Source organism: Haemaphysalis longicornis, unplaced genomic scaffold (assembly GCF_048455015.1).
Source record: "Haemaphysalis longicornis isolate Haplotype H1 unplaced genomic scaffold, Haemaphysalis longicornis Haplotype H1 scaffold_6, whole genome shotgun sequence".
NCBI lineage: Eukaryota > Metazoa > Arthropoda > Arachnida > Ixodida > Ixodidae > Haemaphysalis > Haemaphysalis longicornis.
In genome coordinates this window covers 162,079,292-162,100,916 of record NW_027526407.1, presented here as the reverse complement: position 1 = coordinate 162,100,916, position 21,625 = coordinate 162,079,292, and the positions used below count along the sequence as shown (strand labels likewise).

Genomic DNA, 21,625 nt, shown 5'->3' with positions numbered 1-21,625 from the left:
CTTGAGTCAAAAAACAATCTTCTTCAGTCACAGCACTTTGCCTTCGCAGTTCAGCGTGAACATAAAACTGTGTAACCATTATTTTAACTTCATAATTCATTCTCAGTTTAGCTGATGAATTTATGTCAGTGTTCTGCCTATCTTCAATTTATGGGAGAAGATAGCGCATGTTTCAAATTTCTTGGCGCCTTTTTATTCAGATTATCCGCCTGAGGTCAGCTACATAATCTTTGCTTGAAATCGCTTTGTCAATTTGTTCTACCTGCAACATTTAAATCTTATTTCTACGAAAATGCTATCCTAATGGCGCATTGGCATGCGCAATAAAACAGTTTTAATTCTTTACATGTGTTCTTAGTTCTGCAAAGAAGAAATTGGGACTTCTGCACTTGTACTTTACCCTCGTTTTTCAGGTTTTTCTTTAAAAGATGGGTAATTTTTTTAAGATAGCACTGCAAAAAGCAGGCATCTAATGTAAATAGAAGTTTAACGACTGCCTTAAAATATACATTCGCTGTATAAACGATTGGTTTGTTATGTACTCTCCTACACCACCAAGTCTGAGACGAAAAATTTACGAAGGATGCAGTGCGCGAAGCTTTTGACTGGTAAATAAACAAACACGTTGTCTGGGTACATTGCTCATTAGGAAATTACTCCTCTTTCCTGGGGTTGGAGGCAGGTGGGAATAAAAATTGTGTTCACTTTAAAATACCGCTCATAACTTGTGCTGGACAAGGTTCTGATTATCTCCTGGCCATACACTCCACTCGTGTGGTTGGAATGCTTGAGCTCACCACATTGAGATTATCATTGAGATTACCCGCATCTTGCATTAGAGATCACGAAAACAACGACAATTGAAATAAATGGAACTTGTTTAAGGTAAGCTAATTACATATTTTAAAGCGTTGGTGGGATATTAAAGGTCTATTCATAGAGACATGTAACCCAAAACAACGTATTTTTATTGTGAATGAAATTTTGTAAGCACATCCGCGTTGATAAGACTCTGTGTGTTTATGCATACGCAATCTCTGCATGTGTTTTATTGTATTTGATTAAACATTTTTAGCATCAATCGTAAATACACACACACATATATATATATATATAGATATATATATAGATATATATATTGTGGTGGTCAAAATTTCTGTGGTGACTACAATACAATACACTTCAACGTATTATTTTTTGCATCTATCACTGTGAATTTGTGATATTTTTTTAAATGATTTTCCGGTCCCCTATCCACAGGTCTTTTCTTACCATTTTCTCTGCATTGGTCATTAATAATTATGTTCGTGTTTATATTGTAGATGTAGAAAAGACGAACTCTCCAGTGCATTCTCTTTATCTTTATTGTTTCCGTGTGGCAAGTGTGATTATACCTTATCCGCTGATACTTCCAAATTTTTAGGTGAATATTAAATATATTCTCTTCATAAGAACAGTTTTTTCTCCAGTAATTAGTCATGTTCCAAAGCAGTGTAGCTTTACAAGGAAAAAAAGCAAATATTAGGAAGTTGGCAAATCATATTTTCCTGACGGAGCCTGCATAGTTGTATCAATGCTATATTTTGAGCGTTGCATGCAGGCCTGCTATTTTTTGGACGAAGACAACAACTGGGCTCACAACACTGACCGAATGGAGGAAGCACTCAATGAGTGCCGTAAATACAGCGACCCTCGATGCCTGATCCTCGTGAACCCGGCGAATCCAACAAGTAAGAGAGCTGTAAATGGCGAATTTCACTAATGCCAAAGGCCTCCGGGAAGTTAATGCTGAAAATAAAAATAACCATTCCTTTTCGCTGGGCGACCCGCAATGTCCCGAGCCCAACAAGGGTTTTTTCACCACATTTCATTCAGTGTAGCTTCGTCACGCAGACAGTTTCTCTGCCTTTTTCCTCCTGTAGAAAAAATTTTGGGATCCTTCACTTCGCTAACACGGTTGCACGCATGTCCCCTCATCTCGCATAGCCTGATTTTCTTTTTCTTTGTTTAGGTTGTGCCAGATTCCTGAGGAAGTGCACCGTTACGTTGCCAGATGCATGTGATATGATTCTGGTTGCTATGTTTCCGCGTTTTTTTTAGTTGTTCCTCTCAAGTGGAATTTACGTGTATCTCAAACAAGTCAATATTTGATTTCCTCCTTTCAGGCGGCCACTCGTTCAAGAGTTTCGCATGGAGTAGATAACCGCTGGGCTACTTTTGGTTTTTCTAAATCAGTGAGAGCACTGTGTAGAGCGTCGTGCATTCCCATTCAAATTCTGGAATAACTTGGACACCTCAGATTTCTCGTCAAACCCGAAAAGTTACGGTGGTTTTCATCTTAGTCTTCAAAACGAATGGTATTAAAGTGGCTGCCGCTGTAAACAAGGAATATATAAAGGCACACTGAGGTTCGCACAAGAGTTAAAGGGGATTTGAAAATAATTCCCAGAGTGTATTGTTGGTGCTCTACCTCGGACATCTGTGCGAAGGTTGTCCTTATTGGAAATGTTTATGGAGAAAACAGGAAACGGGAGTTAGATGAAGGAGTGGAGCAATTTGTGGTTATCATAGTCCGGTAGGCCGCGAGCCTGCGAGGCAGTCTTCCTGAGGAGATTCAGGCCATCGTGTCGTTGTAGCTGGCTGTTGCGCAGCACACGCTGCTATGCCTCAGGATAGAGGGGAGAAGGGTGAGGTGCAATACTTAGCTGCGTGCCGTATGACGGAAGAACGTGCTATCTTGGGAGTAAAACAGGTGCACGTGGAGAAAAGATCCGGCTGCAAATATACTGCAGCGTGAATGCTTACCACTTCGCTCACGGAATAATTTGCTTCAAGGCGCTATGAAACATATGTGAAGAATGAGAGTTTAATACATTGTAGCCGTGTATATAATTTTGTGAGCCCGTAGGCTATGCCTTTAAAACTCCCGAGATTTTTTTTTCTCTAAACTCTTAAATAGGCGAAACAGTTTTCCTCACCACACCCGGTGCTCGCTTTTTGCCTCCGTAAATAGTAGCAAAGGACAAATGCCGTGACATCCCACTGTTGATAAGTGTGGTTCTCTTTACAAGACTGTGATACTTGAAAGCCAAAGCAGGCCGACCTGGAGCGACTGAATTGATGCTGCTCGTGACGGTGACCTCTTCGGTTTAGCAATGACGATTACCCATGAGGTTTCTCCATCTTCCCTTGACACAAAGAAGCCGTGATTACTTCGCCTCCACAGGTGCAAACGTTGCTCTAGTCAGATGGATTGATTTGACTGATAGTGGGTTTACCACGTCGACGCTTCACATGCGATGAGGCGATGCGTAGAGGAGACTTCCGTATTACATTTGACCACCTGGCGATTTTTAACGCGCGCCGCAATCAAAAAAAAAAACGCGTTTTTTTTCCGCCTTCCTCAAAAAACCCACCGCTGCGATCTGAAATCGAAACCGCGTCCTTGTGCTCATCAGCGCAACACCATAGACCCTGAGCCACCGCTCCGGGCTCGTTTCTGTCCAATCCACTGGGACAGTCGGAAGGTGAAGCTGCCACAAAGGCATTTGAGCACACACCGAAGGTATCTGTTGAGTCAGCGTAGTCACGCTAATATTCATACGCCGCCTTCCAGGGTCTTGTACACGAATTTGAAGTGCTCAGATGTACATACCACGATCTGAAAACAGTTTTTTATACTGTGTGCTTTGATTATTTGACTGCTTTGTTAACTGCGTTCTTGTTTTTCAAATCGTGCTGTCTTTTACGGTTTTCGGTAGAGCACGTTACCGGGTACGTGCAACAGCATTCTGGTGGGCATGTCTTGCAAAAACGTCAGTATCTCGCTGTTCAATGTCAAGTGGGACTTGTCGGTATGCTGACAGTATGTGCGTCTAACATGTACAACATTAACAGCATCATGTGTGAGACATTCCCCATACGTATCCCCAACCATCAATATAGATGTCGATGAGACTCTATCTCGCTCGCCGTAATACGGGCACTATCTTTGAATTCACATCAAGGTAAGAGACCATGACCTGCCGTGAAAGTCAAGCCAAAGAAGGTGTATAATCTGATGTTTTCCTTGCTGTGAATAGTCTTACGCAGGTGGCTGTCCTTGCAAGTAGCATTGTTCCTGGAGGAGTTTTAAAATCAGTTGGGTCATAGCATTGCCCCGTCAGCGGAAAAACTTCCGATATCTTTTTGATGCATGCAATTTCACAATAATGTAGCACTGTTTATTAGGGTCAGACTTGTGCCTTTTTTAATCAGTAATACAATCTCCGAATGAAATAAAACTTTATTGGTTTAACCTTTCCATTAAAGATAGTTTCCTAAAATGCTTCAAATTTCTTCTGTACCGTCTCAATCTAATTTCTGTTTTCATAGCTGGTGCCTGATCGTCTACACTATTTTTATCTATTTCTTTTGTTTGTGAAAGTGAAAATTAAACAAAGTAAAATTGTGATTGTATTCAGAGGTCGTACATTTTTCGCCGAGCAATGCCTCGCGGCATTCTCCTTACCGTTGACGCATCACTTTTTGAACCGGTGCGGGGAATAATGGGAGGTAATGGTGGATTGTGGTCTCGCGTGCCAATCAGCCGGCAGACTTGAGGCGGCACCGCCGTGTCCGCCTCTCGTTATTGTCCAACATCCGAATCGTAAGCATCCTGCTTCAATCCAAAGGCCGAAGTCTCGATGACTCCGAATAAAAACATGACCTTCATCCTGTGAGTTTTCCACAAAATTTAGATAAAGAATAGACCAAGTTCCGTGAAGCAGCTTGAAGAAGTAGCTTCACAAAGAGCGTCTTACTAAATTATTGTTGTCAGGCACTCATAAGAAAATCATCAATTCAGCGGTGATGGCTATCTGTGAACTTTCTACACTACCTGTTTTTTTCCTGCTTTGCGCAACATTGGCCATATTGGCGGAAACAACGTTCAAATGAAAGCTTAACGACCAAAAGTTGCAGTGTATTTATTTTGTTCACAGAAAGCCTTTTCATTGTATGCCGTGAGTAGAACCGTGAGGAGAGCTGCTATTACAAAACTGCCGTGAGGATCTTTGTAACAATATGCCGTGAGCAGAGCTTACACGAATTTTTGATCATGTTGCGGAAAGAAACGAAACAACACGTGAATGAGATGCGGGAAACTTGGTGCCAATATGACAGCCAGACAGACAGACAGACATAAATACTTTATTTCGGTAATGACATTCCGGCCGCGCTTGTAGCCGGTGGCATCCGCTCACCGGCGACGTCCTGAGCCCTGTGGATTAAACAGACCTGAACGTCCGGATCCGAGCCGCGGAGCGTGGCCTCGAAGTACTCCTCAATGGAGATTAGTTTGAACGCATCCTGGGGCTTGGCCATATTATGTGAGATAGGGTGGTGTGTTCACCGCACAGGTGGCAGACTGCGGTTGGGTAGAGGCTTCCATGTACCTGGAAAGGGCGGACTGAGTTGTGGAAATTGTTCCTTGGTACTAAACCTCAAATATGAGCTTTGCTGTTATCCAATTTCTGGTCCGCCTGTGGAAATATCCGGCGAGAGAGGCGGTCGTGTGTGGTGGTATCATCAAATACGACCAGACTATCTTTCGCCGACCGCGCGACTCCCGGAGAAAAAATGGAAGCCATTTTCTTCAATGTGAAAGCTCTCGTGAGTGCAGAGCAGGGATTCGCCATAATGGGCTGCAGCTCCGTTATGCGCTCAAACATACTACCCAAGGTATTTCAAATTTCCAACATTTGCCGTGATCGCGCGCCCCCTGCCTGAAACTGCGACAGCGGAAGTTGTTTTCTTTCTGCTTTACCCCTCGCATGTTCCGGCATTCCACTGCCATTTTTTTCGCTTACTCTCGTAAAAACCAACCCAACACGCGTTCTAAACGAAAAAAACAAGGGCGCTTTTGGTTATTTACGTATGTTTTTTATCAAATGTACCCATTGTTTTCTTTGCGCTAACAAATGGGGAAATGGAGGACAAGCGCCAGCGGTTCACGAGTTTCGAACACTTATGATGGCTTTCGAAACCGCTTGGCTTACGAAGCCTCTGGGGTACGCCGTGCACGGCAGGGTTACCATGGTACGCCCTGTTGCAGTGCTTGGTTCCGGCGAGTGAGCGAGGACGACAAGGTGCGGCACTAAAATGCTCTTCACATTAAAAATGGGCTGTAGAAGTTTAAAGATGAGCCAGCTTAGCTATACACGGAATAGCAAAGTGAAATATTTGATCGTATTGTGCAAAAAATGTGAAGCGCATTGGAAAGACAGACGGGCGATTTAGAGACATGAGGAAACACTAGGCAGCTTAAGTTATGCTTTTATAGAAAAATATAGAAGGGCATAACAGTCTTAGAGGTAAAAAAGAGGGCGTTTCAGAACTGCATTGACCCTCGGTGGGGCTTCTACACGGCAGGATCGTCATTAAAGTACTAAATGGCATTGGAGCTGTTTGAAAATAGAAAGATAAAACTTATTCGAACAAATGTTTTACATATTCCGGTCATTTGCACACACAAGGCTATAAAACCAAATACACACCAAAACCCCAATTCTCGGACAGTGTTTTAGGTACCATTATATAGAAAACAAATGGCGTCTGGTTGAACTGGCAAAAGGAATACTTTTGTGTGTCATTTATTGTGGGGGAATGAGCATTTTGTCTGCGATGTAGTAGTAAGTTCTCTATTGCTGTACTTCTCAGGCACGGTGTTATCGGCGCAACAGATGAGGAACATCATCCACTGGGCCTACGGACATAAATTGATCATACTAGCGGATGAGGTAAGGTTCACTGTCTCCAAAAGTGAATGTCTCTATTATTTGGTATTTGAATGTAAATGTGCGAGTTTGGTAACCCATTACCAGGAAATATTGCCTGTTAGATTCAGCCCCCTTATTGGACGCTGGCAACATGGAGTCGGGAGTACTGTCCCTGACCAGTTTCTGCGCCTAGGAACAATTACTACTGCATTGATTACATGGAAGTTTGTACAATACGTAACGTTATTGTAGTTAGCAAACTACCACCAGATAGGTCTCTATTTTGTACTGCTTTGTGCATTGAAAATAAAATAGTTGTCAAACATTTTGGGAATATTGCAGTTGCTTTTCTAACTACAATAATTGGGCCTGTCGCAAAAGCAACGCATGGGGTGATCGGTCTGACGGGCCAGGTTGCAAAGCATTCTCATCGTATTCAACAGTGTTGTAAATGACGCTGTGTACATTTTCGATGTATGTGATCCCTTTATTGCGATCTTAATCCCAATAAATTTAGCTCCGTCATAACGATTCTTGCTTAACCTGTTTAGCACTATATCTTAGAAGCCTTACTGGTGCCACACACATATTAATTACAGCGCGTTGTTTCACACAACTGGGCAAATCACGAACGCAAGTGCACGGAAGCAGCCGCTTGAGAAAATGCCCCATCAAATAAATGTTTCTGCGAGAACTTTTATTTTATGGGTTGTGAAATCCATAGAACCATCATAAAATAATCTTGAACGATACTAGTGGGGTCAGCCTGGCAACAGCACCTAGGTTGCTACAGCAAATGTACGGAAAGAAAGAAAATTTATGACGTGATGTTGACGACTATGATGTCAATGATGCGCTCAATAGGTAAATCCTGTTTCAAACGTATACTACCGTCCTGTGCTTGACAAGAAAGTCAATATTGTTTTTGTCGTTCGAGACGCTCGTTTAGAATTAAACCAAGGGCCTAACACGTCACCTATAATTACTCCTTTTAAGTAAGATGACACAAGGACACAAAAGAGACGTCCTAGCTGCTCTTTAGTGGTCACATTAACGAATTCTGTCTTTCAAGTTTTCTGGCACGTCACAAAAAGTGCAAGGGGGAAGCGGCCTCATTAATCTTGCAGCGGAAACAACTTCTACATGCTAAATTTATTCGTACGCGGTGAAGAATCACTTCGCGTGCTTGGACAGTCCAGTAGGCATCTATAACTTCCCGTAGGACTTTATGGAGTACAACGCTGGTAATTTGGCGCCGCAATTTCCTACGTAGACTACTAAAACTCCAGGCAGCCTTGGACGCAAAAGCAGAAGCATCTCGTATGGAGAATGGTATAGATATCATTGGCTCGGGCATATTATGCGCGATCGATGCTTTAGTGTCCGCCTTGACGTTCCCAGTCATTCACTGTGGGCTGGAATTCCCTTAAGTTCTACGTGACAATGTGCATTAAGAGCTTGTAAGTGCGTTGCAATAATGACGAAAGCATGCTGGTCGTTCGGGTACGAGGCTAAGTACTGAAACGCCGCCAGAGAATCCGTTGCCCATTGATATGATGATTGATCGATGATGTAGGCGAAAGCAGCACGCACAGCGGCAAGTTCGGTAATCATGAATGTTATCCTGTGGCTAAGCGGTGCGGCAAAGGCAGTTCGAGAGGACAGAAACCAGATTTCTATGAGAGATGAGGTGGCAGCCACAGATCCATCCGTGTATAAATGGGTGTGCTCCCTGTATTTTTGGGAGATCAGTACCAAGGCCAAGCACTTTACGGCAGGGTTGGCGATATCCTGTTCGTCGGTTGTGTCGGGTCCTCCAGTTGTAATTTACAGACGCAGGAACATCCAAGACAGTTGCAGAGACCGAGAATGGTGCTGGTAGCATAGCGGCAGAAGGTCGCGGACGCCAGTGGCGGAGCTGGGTAATACGGGGTGACCTTGCTGCCGTGATACAAATCGTAGTTCCGCATATCAGAGCTCCTGCGTGCCACGAAAAACTGGTGCCAGTCATCGGACACTCCACAACAATTCGTATCGTGGACGTGGTCTTCGGAACTCCAATGCACACCTTCAGGACGTGCGCTTGCATATTTCGCAGAACTCTCGCATTTCTTTTTGACAGGCGGACAAGTACAAGAAGGCTATAACGTAACAATACAACACATATGACATCATACAGGCGAAGACGTCACGGTACTGGCCATCGGCCTGCGTTTCTAGATACATAGCTTGTGATGTTGGCAAAGGAAGCAAGCTTTTCTTCGGCATCGCGGGCGTGTTTTGACCACGTCAGAAAACTGTCCAATATGACACCCAAAAACTTGTGGTGCGGAACATAGGAGATAGTGAAGCATGCAACGTTCGGGTCTATATTTTTGTATATCTCGCTTCGCGAAAGCGATCACACGCACTGGATCGGTGATATTTCTAGGCCACGGGTTCCTAGTAACGCCGCAATAGAATTGATTGCCCGTTGCAGTCGCGTCTTCAGTACCCGCTCGTTGCATCCAGTGCTCCATATGGACATGTCACCCACGTACGAGAATATATCCACGGTCTGCCGCAAACAGTTCTCTACTCCCATCATTGCGATGATGAAGAGCGTCGAACTGAACACACTGTCCTGTGGAACACCGCAGTTCACTCTGTGTAGCGGTGTGTTAATTGGTGTGAAATTCATGCATGTATGAGGCCCCCAAAGCCCGAAGACCTCGTGGCCGAGCATATAGTTTAATTGTACATGCAGTCGTGTGCCCATTGCATATAAAGAATACAGAGAATTTTATGGTACGGTGTGTTCTGCCTTGTTTTGTGCTATTATCAAGAACTATGGCAATATCCGGGCTGCGGCGTGCTGCGGAAGCCACACATCTGTGGCGTTAATACATGGCGAATGGTTAGTGCCCAGTCGAGTGATAGAGCACCATTTTTTTCACAAGCATGCCGAAGGAGCTCAGGAGGTCACTGGGACGGTAACACTTGATGCAAGCCCGTAGTTTGCCTGGTTTTATACAGCCACCATTACGTCCGTGTTTCCATTTTTGCTCGAGCCGACCAGCTTCCCAACAACAATGGAATATGCCTAAAAGGCACATTTTTTCTTTTCGCACAAATGGGAAAGGGCTGTGTAGCATATATTATCCACCACAGGAGACGCAGCTTTAATGACACAGGCCAGCGCAGCGACGAGTTCTGCCGTAGAAAAAAAATTCCCTCGCACTTCCCCGACGGGGAGATTGTGTAAGTGCGAATGCACGGTTGTTGATTGCGCGATTACGGTGGATATCGTGATCTTGGAGTCGAGAGGAGGCGCCCAACACCCGCAGTCACTGAGCGGAGAGAGGAGGAGGAGAGTAGCGCCCGCCGTTACGGCGAGGGCTACACGAGCGCCCTCACGCGTCGGAATGCGGAGCGCCGGCTACGCGAGCGAGAGCTCTCCCGCCCGAAGTGGAGAGGAGGCGCCCAACACCCGCAGTCACTGAGCGGAGAGAGGAGGAGGAGAGTAGCGCACGCCCATCTCCCCCAGTTGCTAGGGAATGCGAGGAGGAAGACGAGGAGCGCGTGCACCCGCAGCTGTTGCTAGGCGGACGACGGCGGCGGACGATTCAGGCTCGCTTAAGAAGTGCATTCGCACTTAAAACAGTTCTTCCATGGTTGATATTCTGGCTGCGGCGCGCGCACATGTGCGCAACGAGGGCCTTATATTTGATGTCGGCGCAGCAGTGACCTTTCTCCAGAAAACATTTGCGGCGTCTACATTACTGGTGTTCGTACATAGTGAAACAGTTGAAACGGTGAAGTTGTGCGCCTTGTGCCCCTGACACTTCGAACTATGCGGCGTATTCCAGAAAGTTGCTTTTTGCAGTCCAAGTTCGAGCGAAATAAAGCCCACTTGCTCATGGCCAACTTGCTCATTTGCCTCCGAACGGCCTTCTGTTCTCTTCAAGAATCTCAAATATCTTCCGTTGATCGCGTCCGCCGCGGTCTTCTTTCGGCTCTCCAACGCACTTCGTGAAGCCTTTCAAACTCTTGATGAGCGATAGCATGAATTTTCGGGAGCCTCACACACTTAGTGCAGGCCGCCCTGGCTGAAAAAAGTGTTTCTACTACATCGTCGTCGGATGAAGAACAGTCCACGCCCTCCTCTACTGTGGATTGGAAAGAAGTTAGGTGATAGATATTGCGATCACTGCAGTGCGTTTCGTTGTCTAATAAGCCTCCTGCGCTGCCCAGGGGGCGCTGCGCAAGCGGCTCCCGGGCTCACTTCCGGGTAGTACAAAGCTGTGCGGGTCCCATAGGATCCCGTATTGAAGAAGCAAAATGAGCTCGATGCTCTTGATTGTTTTGCGGCAAGGCCACCAGCCCATTCCCGACGAGTCCGATCTCTTCTGGCGATCAACTTTCATTAGGGGGAAAAGCTTTGCTTCGCTAAATACGTTTACAGCGCCCACGAAAGTGCCGGGATGGTGACGGCGCTCTGCCACTCGCAGGTTCACCGATCGATGCTGGCATGAAGGGAAATTTGAAGTTAAACTTCTAGTTTAAACTACTTACTACTTTAGGTGACAAGGACTTTTCAACAACAGCCCATTGACAAAAAAGAGGGACGCAATCGTCGATGATGGCGCTTTAAAAGCCAGCGAGTCCGGCGGACCACTGGCTCGCCTGCTACGGTGGGTCGCTCTTTTGCATACCTGCGCACTATGCGCAAGCTTTCATTAGGTAGTGGTCGTTTCCGTCGCCGTTACGAATAAATGGTGCAGAGTTATCTTGCCGTTTTGTTGCGGGTCTCAGAGACAAAATTCAGGGCATGTGGTTTAGGTGCCCTGGGCAGTCGTGCTGGATTGAAAGGACGCTTCTTATGATGTCTCAAGACCCGCGAATCACGTAGCGTGATGGTCAATGTCCTCCTAACTCCAACAAACCGTGGTGGATGGGGCCAGCCGAAAGGAGATATCACGTAGTTTGTGAAAGCCGCACAGTCGTTGAAGGTCGGGTTTATGTGTAGCAACCATTCGGGTGCCAGGTGCACCGCGTTTTTGTGCACGGATGTGGCTTTGACGACTCGGCGTAGCATACGCGGCGTCTGTAAGCGAAATAACAGGCGAGAATGAGCGAGGTTGACGGCTCGGACTGCGACTCCGGCCTTCTGTATTCTCAATTTCGGGACCCGAAGAAATTTTGGTCGCAGGTAGTTTGGGAATGGCCATCCTTGGTCTAAGAGAATCTACTAGCCCACGTGGTTCCTCGTTGTCCAGCAGGTCGCTCGGAGGCGCGGCAGTTGCGTACACAGTCTTGTGGCAGCTGAGGACGTCGCACAGCGTAGAAGCACGGTGCGGCCGTGCATTCACGTAAACGGGAGCCGAAATTTCGTGACGGCAAGTGGCGGGTGCGACGATGACCGCTTCGTCAGTGGTGCACTGTGCTTGCCTCACAGTCTGGCATCGAGCTGGCAACGTTTTGGAGCACTGGTCGTGGAGCGGTGTCTAGGGAGGGCTCGCAGTTGGTGTATATGGCGGTGGTGTCAATCGAGGCGGAATAAAAATCACTGCCTCGGTTCTCTGAGGCTCAGCCGTGCCTTCTTGCGGTACGTTAGAAGCGTAAGAGGTAGGCTGTTGTCGGTGAGCGTCCGCAATGTCGTCGGCGGCGAGTACCGTCGGTGAAGGTGAGGCTGCAGTGCTGGTGACGGCGTCGGTGACAGGACACGGTGCCGTGCTGGGTGGCACGGAGGGTATCGTGTGTCGCGGCGTAGCGTGTGCAAGTTGTGCGGGTACCTCGTGTTATCAAGGCGGGGTATCTCGATAGCCGTATTGCTCGAACACATCAGCCCGAACGTATCGTAGGATGTTTCGCTGGGCGGTGGTAGGGCGGGGACGCAGCCGAGATCGAGAGGAAGCGTCTCCCAGAGGATGAAGTGCTTGAGCGGCTGGATGTGCGTTGTTCAGCAAGAACCTGGTAACAAGACTGAAAAACCAACCTCTGAGTTTGCGTGCGTCCAAGACCTCTATCGGCGGGTCCCCCACGTCACCATTGCGGTGTGCCGCTGGCCGGGTATCACGTCCGGGTGACCACTTGTAGGAAAGGGAGCCCTAGACTCGGTGATGCTGCGGCTGTCCTACATTTATTGTTGGTGCGCAAGCCCCGGCCGGAACAGGAGAGAGGCGATGGCCTACGACATGCGATGGTGCACAGCCGCCTTCGATTTCTGTGTCGCGTGGAACTGCTGACGCCGCCGGGCCAGCACCACTGATGATGATGGTAGGCAGCTTTTCATAATGGGGATAGTGGCACTGCAAGCAGATGATGATGATGATCCACTACAATGCCATAATGACAAAGATTCGCGTTCAAACATCGTATGTGAGACGGAGGGGTGCATAATTTTTTGATAGCTTGCCCTCAGTGGTTTCAGCGGGACAGAAATGAAAGGTTGGTTTTTAAGTGCGCACGTAACTGCTAAATCGTAATACAATGTAATATAATAAACATGATATAAAACACGTTACCAATGCTTGGGGCTTTCGGCAACTTCGTTAACATCACTACGACTGTAAAGAAATTTAAACCGCATTTGATATCAGCCGTTCTACTTGCTTTACTTAAAGCCACAAGGTGTCCTGAAGGGAAACAGGCCATTTTTGTTGAATTTAAAACGACCACAATTCAGCGTTTTTTGCAAACTAACGAATCGCAAGGTTGCAGAGAATTTAGTGCTTGCATAGCATCAGACTGGCCTTTGTTATTGCTGCAATACAAACTAAACTACTAGAAATACAAAAGCTCAGAGGCGAAATATTGTAAAAATTTAAACAAAACGATTTGTTTTTCTGAAATGCATATCCAATCACAGTGCGACAGTCTAGGCCCTCAGGAGAATAACCACAGTACGAGAACTGACTCTCAACTGAATTTTAAAAGTCTCGTTCCACACTATTATGTCAATGGCGAACCATGCCATACCTGGCAAGGTTGCATAGGAGCCCAGATTAAAAATTATGTTTTTATCCAGACACCATAGTCATTTATCAGTAAGGATTACTGAAGGGTGTCTTGCACACTTCTCGTCAATCTTAATAATTTGATAGGCTTCAACCATCTCTCGATGTAATTCCTTCGGGTGGTCAGTAATACTTGCAGTTTCCGCAAATTGGGGCGGCTGCCGTAAGCATTAAAGTGTCAGTGCCAATGCGATTGGGCGGATTCTACATGGAGATCGCATGATTTTGCAATATAACATTGCCACAGCTGGCAGTCTGACCTAATTATGACGCACAACAACACTGGTTTCGCAGTCAACATAACTGTGCTCATGCTTCGAGCCACACGCCGATTCAGCTACCTTTTATTCGACGTAGCCTTTGGTGAACGGCCCCACACATTCACTCTAGTTTCCGCAGGGCGCAAAAGACCAATTGACGCCAAAAAGTCTGGCAACTTTCTTCAAACCATAAGACGTTCTGTGCACATTCAATATCACAGCCAGTTTTTTTCCTTCTTTTATTTTTATTTTCTACTGGGCCCCCCCACGAGACTTCGCATTCCTGGTGAACTTATTGCCATAACTACGGAGGGCGGTTTAGGGTAACCTTCCGCCTCAATCCTATTTAGCTGACCCCGAAGCTCTCATCAATGATAAGGTAGCAAGACTGGGTTAAGGCTGTGCGCAACGCAGAAAAACTCACTCCATTCTTCACTACATCGAATGTCCTGAACTATAAACACGGAGGGGATTCTCTGAGCGCCATAAGGATAACCAGCCCACGGGGTTTTTCTCAAACCTAAAACGCAAGTACAAGAACTACGGTCCTAGTTCTTTCTAAGCTCAACCATTCAATCTTAATTCAATCCCAAACCATTCTCACGAAATACTTTCCAAAGTTCAACGGCGATGCGTAGGAATTCCTATGATAAAACAAAAGCGACGTTATCGTCAAAATAACCAAAACATTACGTACCACACCACACAAGTTTTGTTCAATTGCGCGGTCAAGCTTGCTACGAAAGCATCGCTGATTACGGGCGCAAATCAGGACTCACTACAACACCGAATCTCTCCAGAAACAACGATCATCCACCCAAAGATGCAATAGTGGACTGCAGGTAAAAGGAGAGCAGTTCCAAAAAAGACTACCGATACGCCATTTCAGCTCATGAAGACCAGCTCATTACACTCTCCGGCGATGCACATCTTCACACATTTAAGTAGCTGGCGTGTGCCAGGGAAAAAAAAGGTAGTCTAAGTCAAGGGTAAGAATACGACGGTCTTTTTGAAGTCAGCTCTTTTTACAAGCAGTTCACTTTTCTATATTTGGTGTGTTGTTGTTAATGCAGAGACCCGGTGTTTGTATTCGGTCTTGTGTTGCGCCCATAATCAGCAATATTTTGAATAGGAGGGTTGACCGTGCCATTGAGCGAACCTTTTTTGGCATTGCAAGTAACATATTTAGTTAGGCTGATGATTACTTAGGTTTTTTGATGTCTGAAAAATTACCACGCCTTGCATTGAATCTTTTGAAAGTGCCTCCTGAGAGTAGTTTCGGATTGATAATTACGGTTTAGCTCCCAAAAAAGAGAACTTGCTGTTCGTGGACCTGCGTTTGAGATTTCACGAAGGTTGTGCGGGCTCGTAGCACTTGCCTCGCTCGGTGAAGAATGCACTGAGTTTTTACGTGTTGCGGGAAGCCCAAACCAAGTATTTCTACCCTACGGTTTATGAGAGGTTCGAGGGTCAGACAAAGAAGCTAGAGGTGTCAGGTAACCCTAGAGCAGCCGTCTAGAGATGTGGCCAAAAGTATTACAGGTTTCTGAAGCCTCCTCAGGCACCAATAGGGCAAAGGAAAAACACTGAAGGAAATAAACAGACCCTGATTTTCTATATGCACTTTACAGGTCCGCGGAGAAGTAAAGGGAGCACGGGAGCGGTGCCCGAACTGCATCGCTGCGCCGCTGCGCCGCCCCCCACCAGGCGGGTGCCCAGACACTGCGCCGCGTCTGGGCACCCGCCTGGTGGGGGATTTCTTCTAGTCCGGAATACCCTGGCCTGGGCTAGCCACACGGGCCCTCTCCACCAGGCTCCGCAAAATGAAAGAAGCACGTTTGACGCGAGGGTTGTTTTAATATCAAAAATTTCAGCGAATTGGCATTCCATATTGTCCAGGACAATTTTTGCCGGCGTACGATGAAATATATCGCAAAGACATGCTATGGCGAACTTCAGCGGCCTACATTTTTATGCCTCCTTTGACGCCGCGCCACAAGGCAGGTTTTGGGGAGCACGTAGATTCGTCCAGCTCAACAGCGGAAGCTTTGGCCTTTGGCTCTGGCACCCGCTAGCGGCAATCCAACCAGCGCCACTCTATGGACCACAGCTGCTGTTTCAAACCCTTAATTGTCAGCATGACACGCCAGCAAAACGGTGATTAATCACATCAGATAGTCCGGAGTGGGAGTGTGAACACCCTGTTAAACTGAACGATGAGTTCGGCCACTACTGCCATGCTCCGTGTACTTATGCTAGGACCCGTACGGGGAACGGTTTCACAAATTTTGCCAGTCGGTATGGTGTCACAGAGGTTTTTTTTGCCCCGCTTAAACTGGAGGGAATGTGCGCAGCCGTTCACAGCAATGCTACGTCCAATGAAATGGTACCTGAATCGGCGTGTGACTCGAATTGTGGGCGCAGATATTTGGACTGCGAGCCGGGTTGTGGACAAAGATCCGCTATCGTGCGGTGCGTCATACTTAGGGCAGACTGCCACATGTGCCAATTGCGACACCATGCGCTCTCTACGGAGAAACGTTCGCGATCGCAATTGCCCTTACACCGCAACACCAGCGGATTGCAGCCGACATTTGAGGAAACTGACATTTTGAAGCATAACTGATTATAAGGAGTAGCGAAAAATGTATAATTCACCCTTAAATGTCGCTTAGTGATAAATAGGTTCAGTTCCTGGATAATGACAGATAATTCTTGTTTCCGTTTTCTTATTTTGTATGCAACTTTGCCACATGTGGCGCTGTCCGCAGTGGGCAGAAATGACGGTAAATCGATCCTAAAGTTAAGACTAGGTGGTCGTCTTGTGGTTTTTCAATGGTCTGCCTCGGCTTTGACGGTGTGATTTGATAGCAATCCCTTTCAACTTGCCCCACTTCTAAATGTTATTTTACTGAAGTTTTACCATGGTGGTAACATGCAGCTTTATTCTGGAATATAATCAAATGGGTAAACCATGACAAGAAACCAAATGAACTGAGAAAGGTTGCATGTCTACGACAGCTGCACCCTTTATTCAAAGGCCTGGAGAAGGTAGCGCACAGGCCCCAAGTAATACAGTTTTGGGGGGCAGCAACTATTCTTGGGGAACATCAAAGAATTGAACCTGGCGAATGCGGTAAGAATCCCAACGCCCGCATAGTGTATTTCACGCGGCAGGAGTTTTCATTTTTCTCCGAGTTGATTCATTTTTTTATGCACCTGCGGCCCTACCTCAACATCGAAAAGACTTCTGTGAACTGGTCCACCTACCTAGAAAGTGGCGGTGGCCACTTTTTTACCTGGTTTCTTCACGTCCAGATGCGTCGACTGCCCTGGTTGCAATCCGGGACATTTCCACTATTTTGGCAGTTTCCGTAGGTGTGATACACGCCACCTCGTTTGCTTTTGACGAAACTTGATATCGGGCATTATACATTGCTGCTACGTGCGTTACAAATGAGTTGTGGACCCATGTTATTTTGTATTTTTTTATTACAGCCGCAAGCTGCAATTTCCAATTTAAAGTTTTTTATTGGCGAACAGTACCACTTGCAAGAAAGTATGCTTTTTGTAAATGATCAATTTTTTGCGCTGTCTCTTGAACTCTTTCAACTAAATAAACCACTACCAACCAACGCGGGTGCAGATTAATTCAAACTGTTGAACCGCGCACATTTAAATTCAATTGCTGTTTTGTAAAAATAATTTTAAATTTGTGCACAGAACTGAGCACGCCGATTTCTGTGAACTTTAGGAAAGAAGAAAATTGTGCTACCATTCCCTGGTAGTTGTTTTTTAAACTAAATTGCAACTGGTAATCCAATAGAAGGCACCGTGCCTAAAATATACGAGCTATATTGAAGTATGCAAGTTATTCTGAAGGCATTAGGCCAACCTTCATTTTGTTCATCTGGGATTTTCAACAACTGAGTCTAACAGGTCAGTCTTTATGCTGGGATATGCATTGTAAAATTTGGCAGGGAGTAAAAAGCTTGCGCTCCACGATGTACTTTATTGAGACATATTTAGGCCAATACTAACGCACTCATTGAAAATGCTGCAGAATGAGGGAGTGCAAAGTGGATGTAAATGTTTTTGTTTGTCAACAAGATTTTATGCATGCAGAGGTATCAAACAACATATTTTTGAAATAAATAGGCAAACTTGTGACCGTGCAAGCATGAACACCCCCAGAAGATCATGAAATCGCCAAATTGCAGACACCTTGATAGAAAATATCCACCGGCAAGGCTTGTCCTTCTTTTTTACAATTTCAGGTGTTCGAGCACAATGTTCACAGCACCAAGCACTGCTTTCATAGTGTGCGGAAGGTCATCAATGCCATGGGACCTCCGTATACACAAATGCCCCTTGTTTCATTCAATTCCACATCAAAGGGCTTCCTTGCAGAGTACGTACAAGGTCATTGCTAAAACATGTATTCCTGGCGTATTAACTTTATTACAAACTTTCTGGTGTTTGAAATGATGAGCAATAGTTTTCTTTTTAGCGTTAACGTCCTGTTGTCATTTTTTGGCAATGCATACAATCACTTATACGCAAGAAAATTTTACATGGTTATACCAGAACTAAAAGCAGGAAGAGTAATTACGCAATAAACGCCTACAGTGCAAGAATAATAAGTTTGCACGGGAAGAGATTTAGTGTACACTATAGTCAGCGTTCTACAAGATTAGCACGAGGGAGTAAAAACATTTGCGATGTCACTTTCTTGCACACAGATAGAAAAGTCGTATCAGGCTCGAAGACGATGTTTTTCTCGGGAGTACTCATATTTCATGTTCATTGGGTGAGCAAGTTCTTTTCCAAATAATCATTTCCCTGATTATTTGAAACATCCTACGCTTACGTTACCCAAATGTATTTTCTTAGAGTCTTTTTAATTTGGCCCTAACCTCAGAAATTACATTACTCGTACGCGGTATGCAATATATTGAGTGTAAAACAGGAGGAAGTAATCGCTTCCTTGAACCCGGAACCCCGTGGTGTGTTAGATTGTTCGCTATTAATTCTGTGGTATTTCAGATAGTTATAAAACCCATTTAATGCGAATTGGTCTAGTGTTAGCCACGATAGTTTAAAAATTAAGAAACCGTAAGGTGCTTTGGCGAATACCTTTAGAAATTCTATAATAAGTGTATCTGTTCTGAGTTTACTATAGCAAAGATTTTAACTAAACCATTTGTCAATGAGAAGCGTGGCCTTCAAAAGTTCATCAATACATTTTGTTTCTTGTGGCAACATAGATTCCAAACAAAAATTGTGCCCACTTCCTCGCGAGGGGAACCCTGTGTTGATGCGACGCATCGTGGGGTTCACTTGGTGTTTCCGTTGGATTGATTCTGAAATTGCGTGAAACGTGTCGGGAACGCGTATGATCATTATGTTTTATGATTATATTATGTTTTATTGGCCAATCTTGGTCAATCTCTCTAAGTGGTGTGCTTGGGGCTTCGCTGTCGCAACGACCTTTACTCCATTGTTGCTGTAAGTGGGAGCTTCTTTTCTTTTATTGCAAGTGTTATTTATTGCCCCATCATGCGTTGTATCAGTAGCATCTTGACGTAGTTTGAATGAGTCAAGGATATAAGGCGCGTTCGTAGCATTTGATTCTGTCTCGGTTTTGTGGCGCAGTGGGAAGAGCGCCATGTACCTCGCGTTCCGCCCACAGGGTCGTCGGATCCAAACCGGGCGCCGCTAACTATTATTTTTTTATAGTGTCGGGGGAGGGGTGTGGACGGACAACAACGCCGTATGGAGGGACAAGGCGAAAGAATGAGATGCAGTCGCATCTAAAAAATTATCCCAAGACGTTTTTAGGAATAAATACAATTCCCCCGCAGTTTGCAAAAACCTAATTCACAATTGCGAGTTAGGCAAGCTTTATAAGATAAATACAGAAGAAGAACCGAAGTTTCGGCACAATAAGCAATATTAAATATAAAGGGGCCAATTAATTAGAAACATGGTTGCTGTCAGGAGGCCACCGAGTTGTTTGATGAGATAAGGTGGAAGTAGTGGGCATACGTTTAAAATTTCCGCAAAAATGCCTCTTATGGCAGTGCGCGTTCCCCCAGAAAGTGGAGTTAAAATATATATAAAGTCTGCGAAACACAGCGGTAAAATTGTTTTGAAGGTAGAACATTTCGCGCATACAATTTAGGGAAGTCATAAATACTGAATGTAAACACCAGTTTATGGGCAGACATGGTTGTACAACGTAAAAAAAGTCTTCCAACGGTCGCGTTCCCTGCAGTCAAAACATCAAAAATGGGTTAACATTGAAATGTTTGAGCCCGCTTATGGCCAAGCCATTTGTAATAAAACTCAAAGCATAGAAGCTCGTGCGGCATGTTGCGACTAATGTTTGCAATATATTTCTTAACTGCGCAGGCCTGGTTTTCGAGCCGGCTACTTTGAAGCCATCAACTTGGACTATGTTGTCAAGACCCACATGATGGATGATACCGCTGATCCGCATTGTTCAACGGCGTCACAAGTATTACGGCTACATTCATGTTTTCTGAATTATAAATATTCATCTCACTCAGAAACAAAAACGAAACCCTCTCAAGCCCTTCTGTTTACCATAGAATAAGTTCTAGGTAAAAGTTGTTGAGCTCGTGGTTGTACCACATTCTTTGCTCCGCCCGGTTGCGTGGGTTTATTCAATATTTATAACACTATACACCCCTTTTCTAACACTTTTCTAACAGTTTTGAAACCATTATATACATGCTTAGCTGTCTGTTTTTATAGCGCAAATACAAATTCTTCGCGTGTATGTTATTGGTCATTTTTTTCAGGTTATTCTTGACTGCCTCGTGCGGCCGCCATGCCCTAGTGACCCTTCTTACGAGCTGTATTTAAAGGTATGAAGTAACAATGGAAATGCCTTACTAAGCTTGTTGTTGATAAGTCTTTATAATATACAAATTAAGAAGAGTGCAAAGTCAAGTAAACAAAACTGCCTTGGCTGTTACGTGAAAAAAAAAACGAAGTCTTCAGCTAAAATGCTGCGCGTCACAAAATAAGTTTTTTGACGCAGTCAAGGGGACTAGATCTCCCTCCTACTTATTGTTCTATTCTAGTTATAATGACCGAGGAGCCTCGTATATTATTGTGCTTTTGTTTTCCAACTGTATCGAAAGCACTCTTATGATTCACAATATTGTATTTTTGTAGGGGCACAAAAACTGCAGCAAACTGTCTGATTTCTGTCTGAACTTATGTAAACCGGTATATTTTTGTTTTGAAAGTAAAAAACCTCAACAAAAAAATTCCGGACGATTTTCCCAAAATTGTGGCAGACGGGAACTTGTTCTACCATTTGCCGCGTGATTCCGAATATTCTGTAGAACAAACTTCTTTCTGAACGAATTAAAATTCTTTTTTGAACGTGCACACAATATTGACTGGGTTAGGTAAGGTTGTAGTATCAAGCATATGGAAGTTTCAAGTTTTTGGCAGTACCATTTTTACCATTGCTGTTTCGCATTGTCATCGTGTTTGTAGGTTACATGCACTTTCACAGGGGCGTTTTGGATGCAGCAAAAAAAAGCACCACAAAAATCAATGTTTTTAAACA

At 45.0% G+C, this 21,625-nt stretch overlaps 1 protein-coding gene across 1 annotated transcript in view; it reads left to right on the top strand.

The window, feature by feature from the left end:
* LOC144142037 (alanine aminotransferase 1-like) overlaps window positions 1-21,625 on the top strand; it is a 40,979-nt gene that overhangs the window by 16,179 nt on the left and 3,175 nt on the right. Inside the window, exons 6-10 of the mRNA XM_077673463.1 lie at window positions 1,601-1,730; window positions 6,700-6,779; window positions 18,294-18,427; window positions 20,431-20,536; window positions 20,844-20,909. Of these exons, the coding sequence (XP_077529589.1) occupies window positions 1,601-1,730; window positions 6,700-6,779; window positions 18,294-18,427; window positions 20,431-20,536; window positions 20,844-20,909 (516 nt within the window). The remainder of the gene's footprint in view (window positions 1-1,600; window positions 1,731-6,699; window positions 6,780-18,293; window positions 18,428-20,430; window positions 20,537-20,843; window positions 20,910-21,625) is intronic.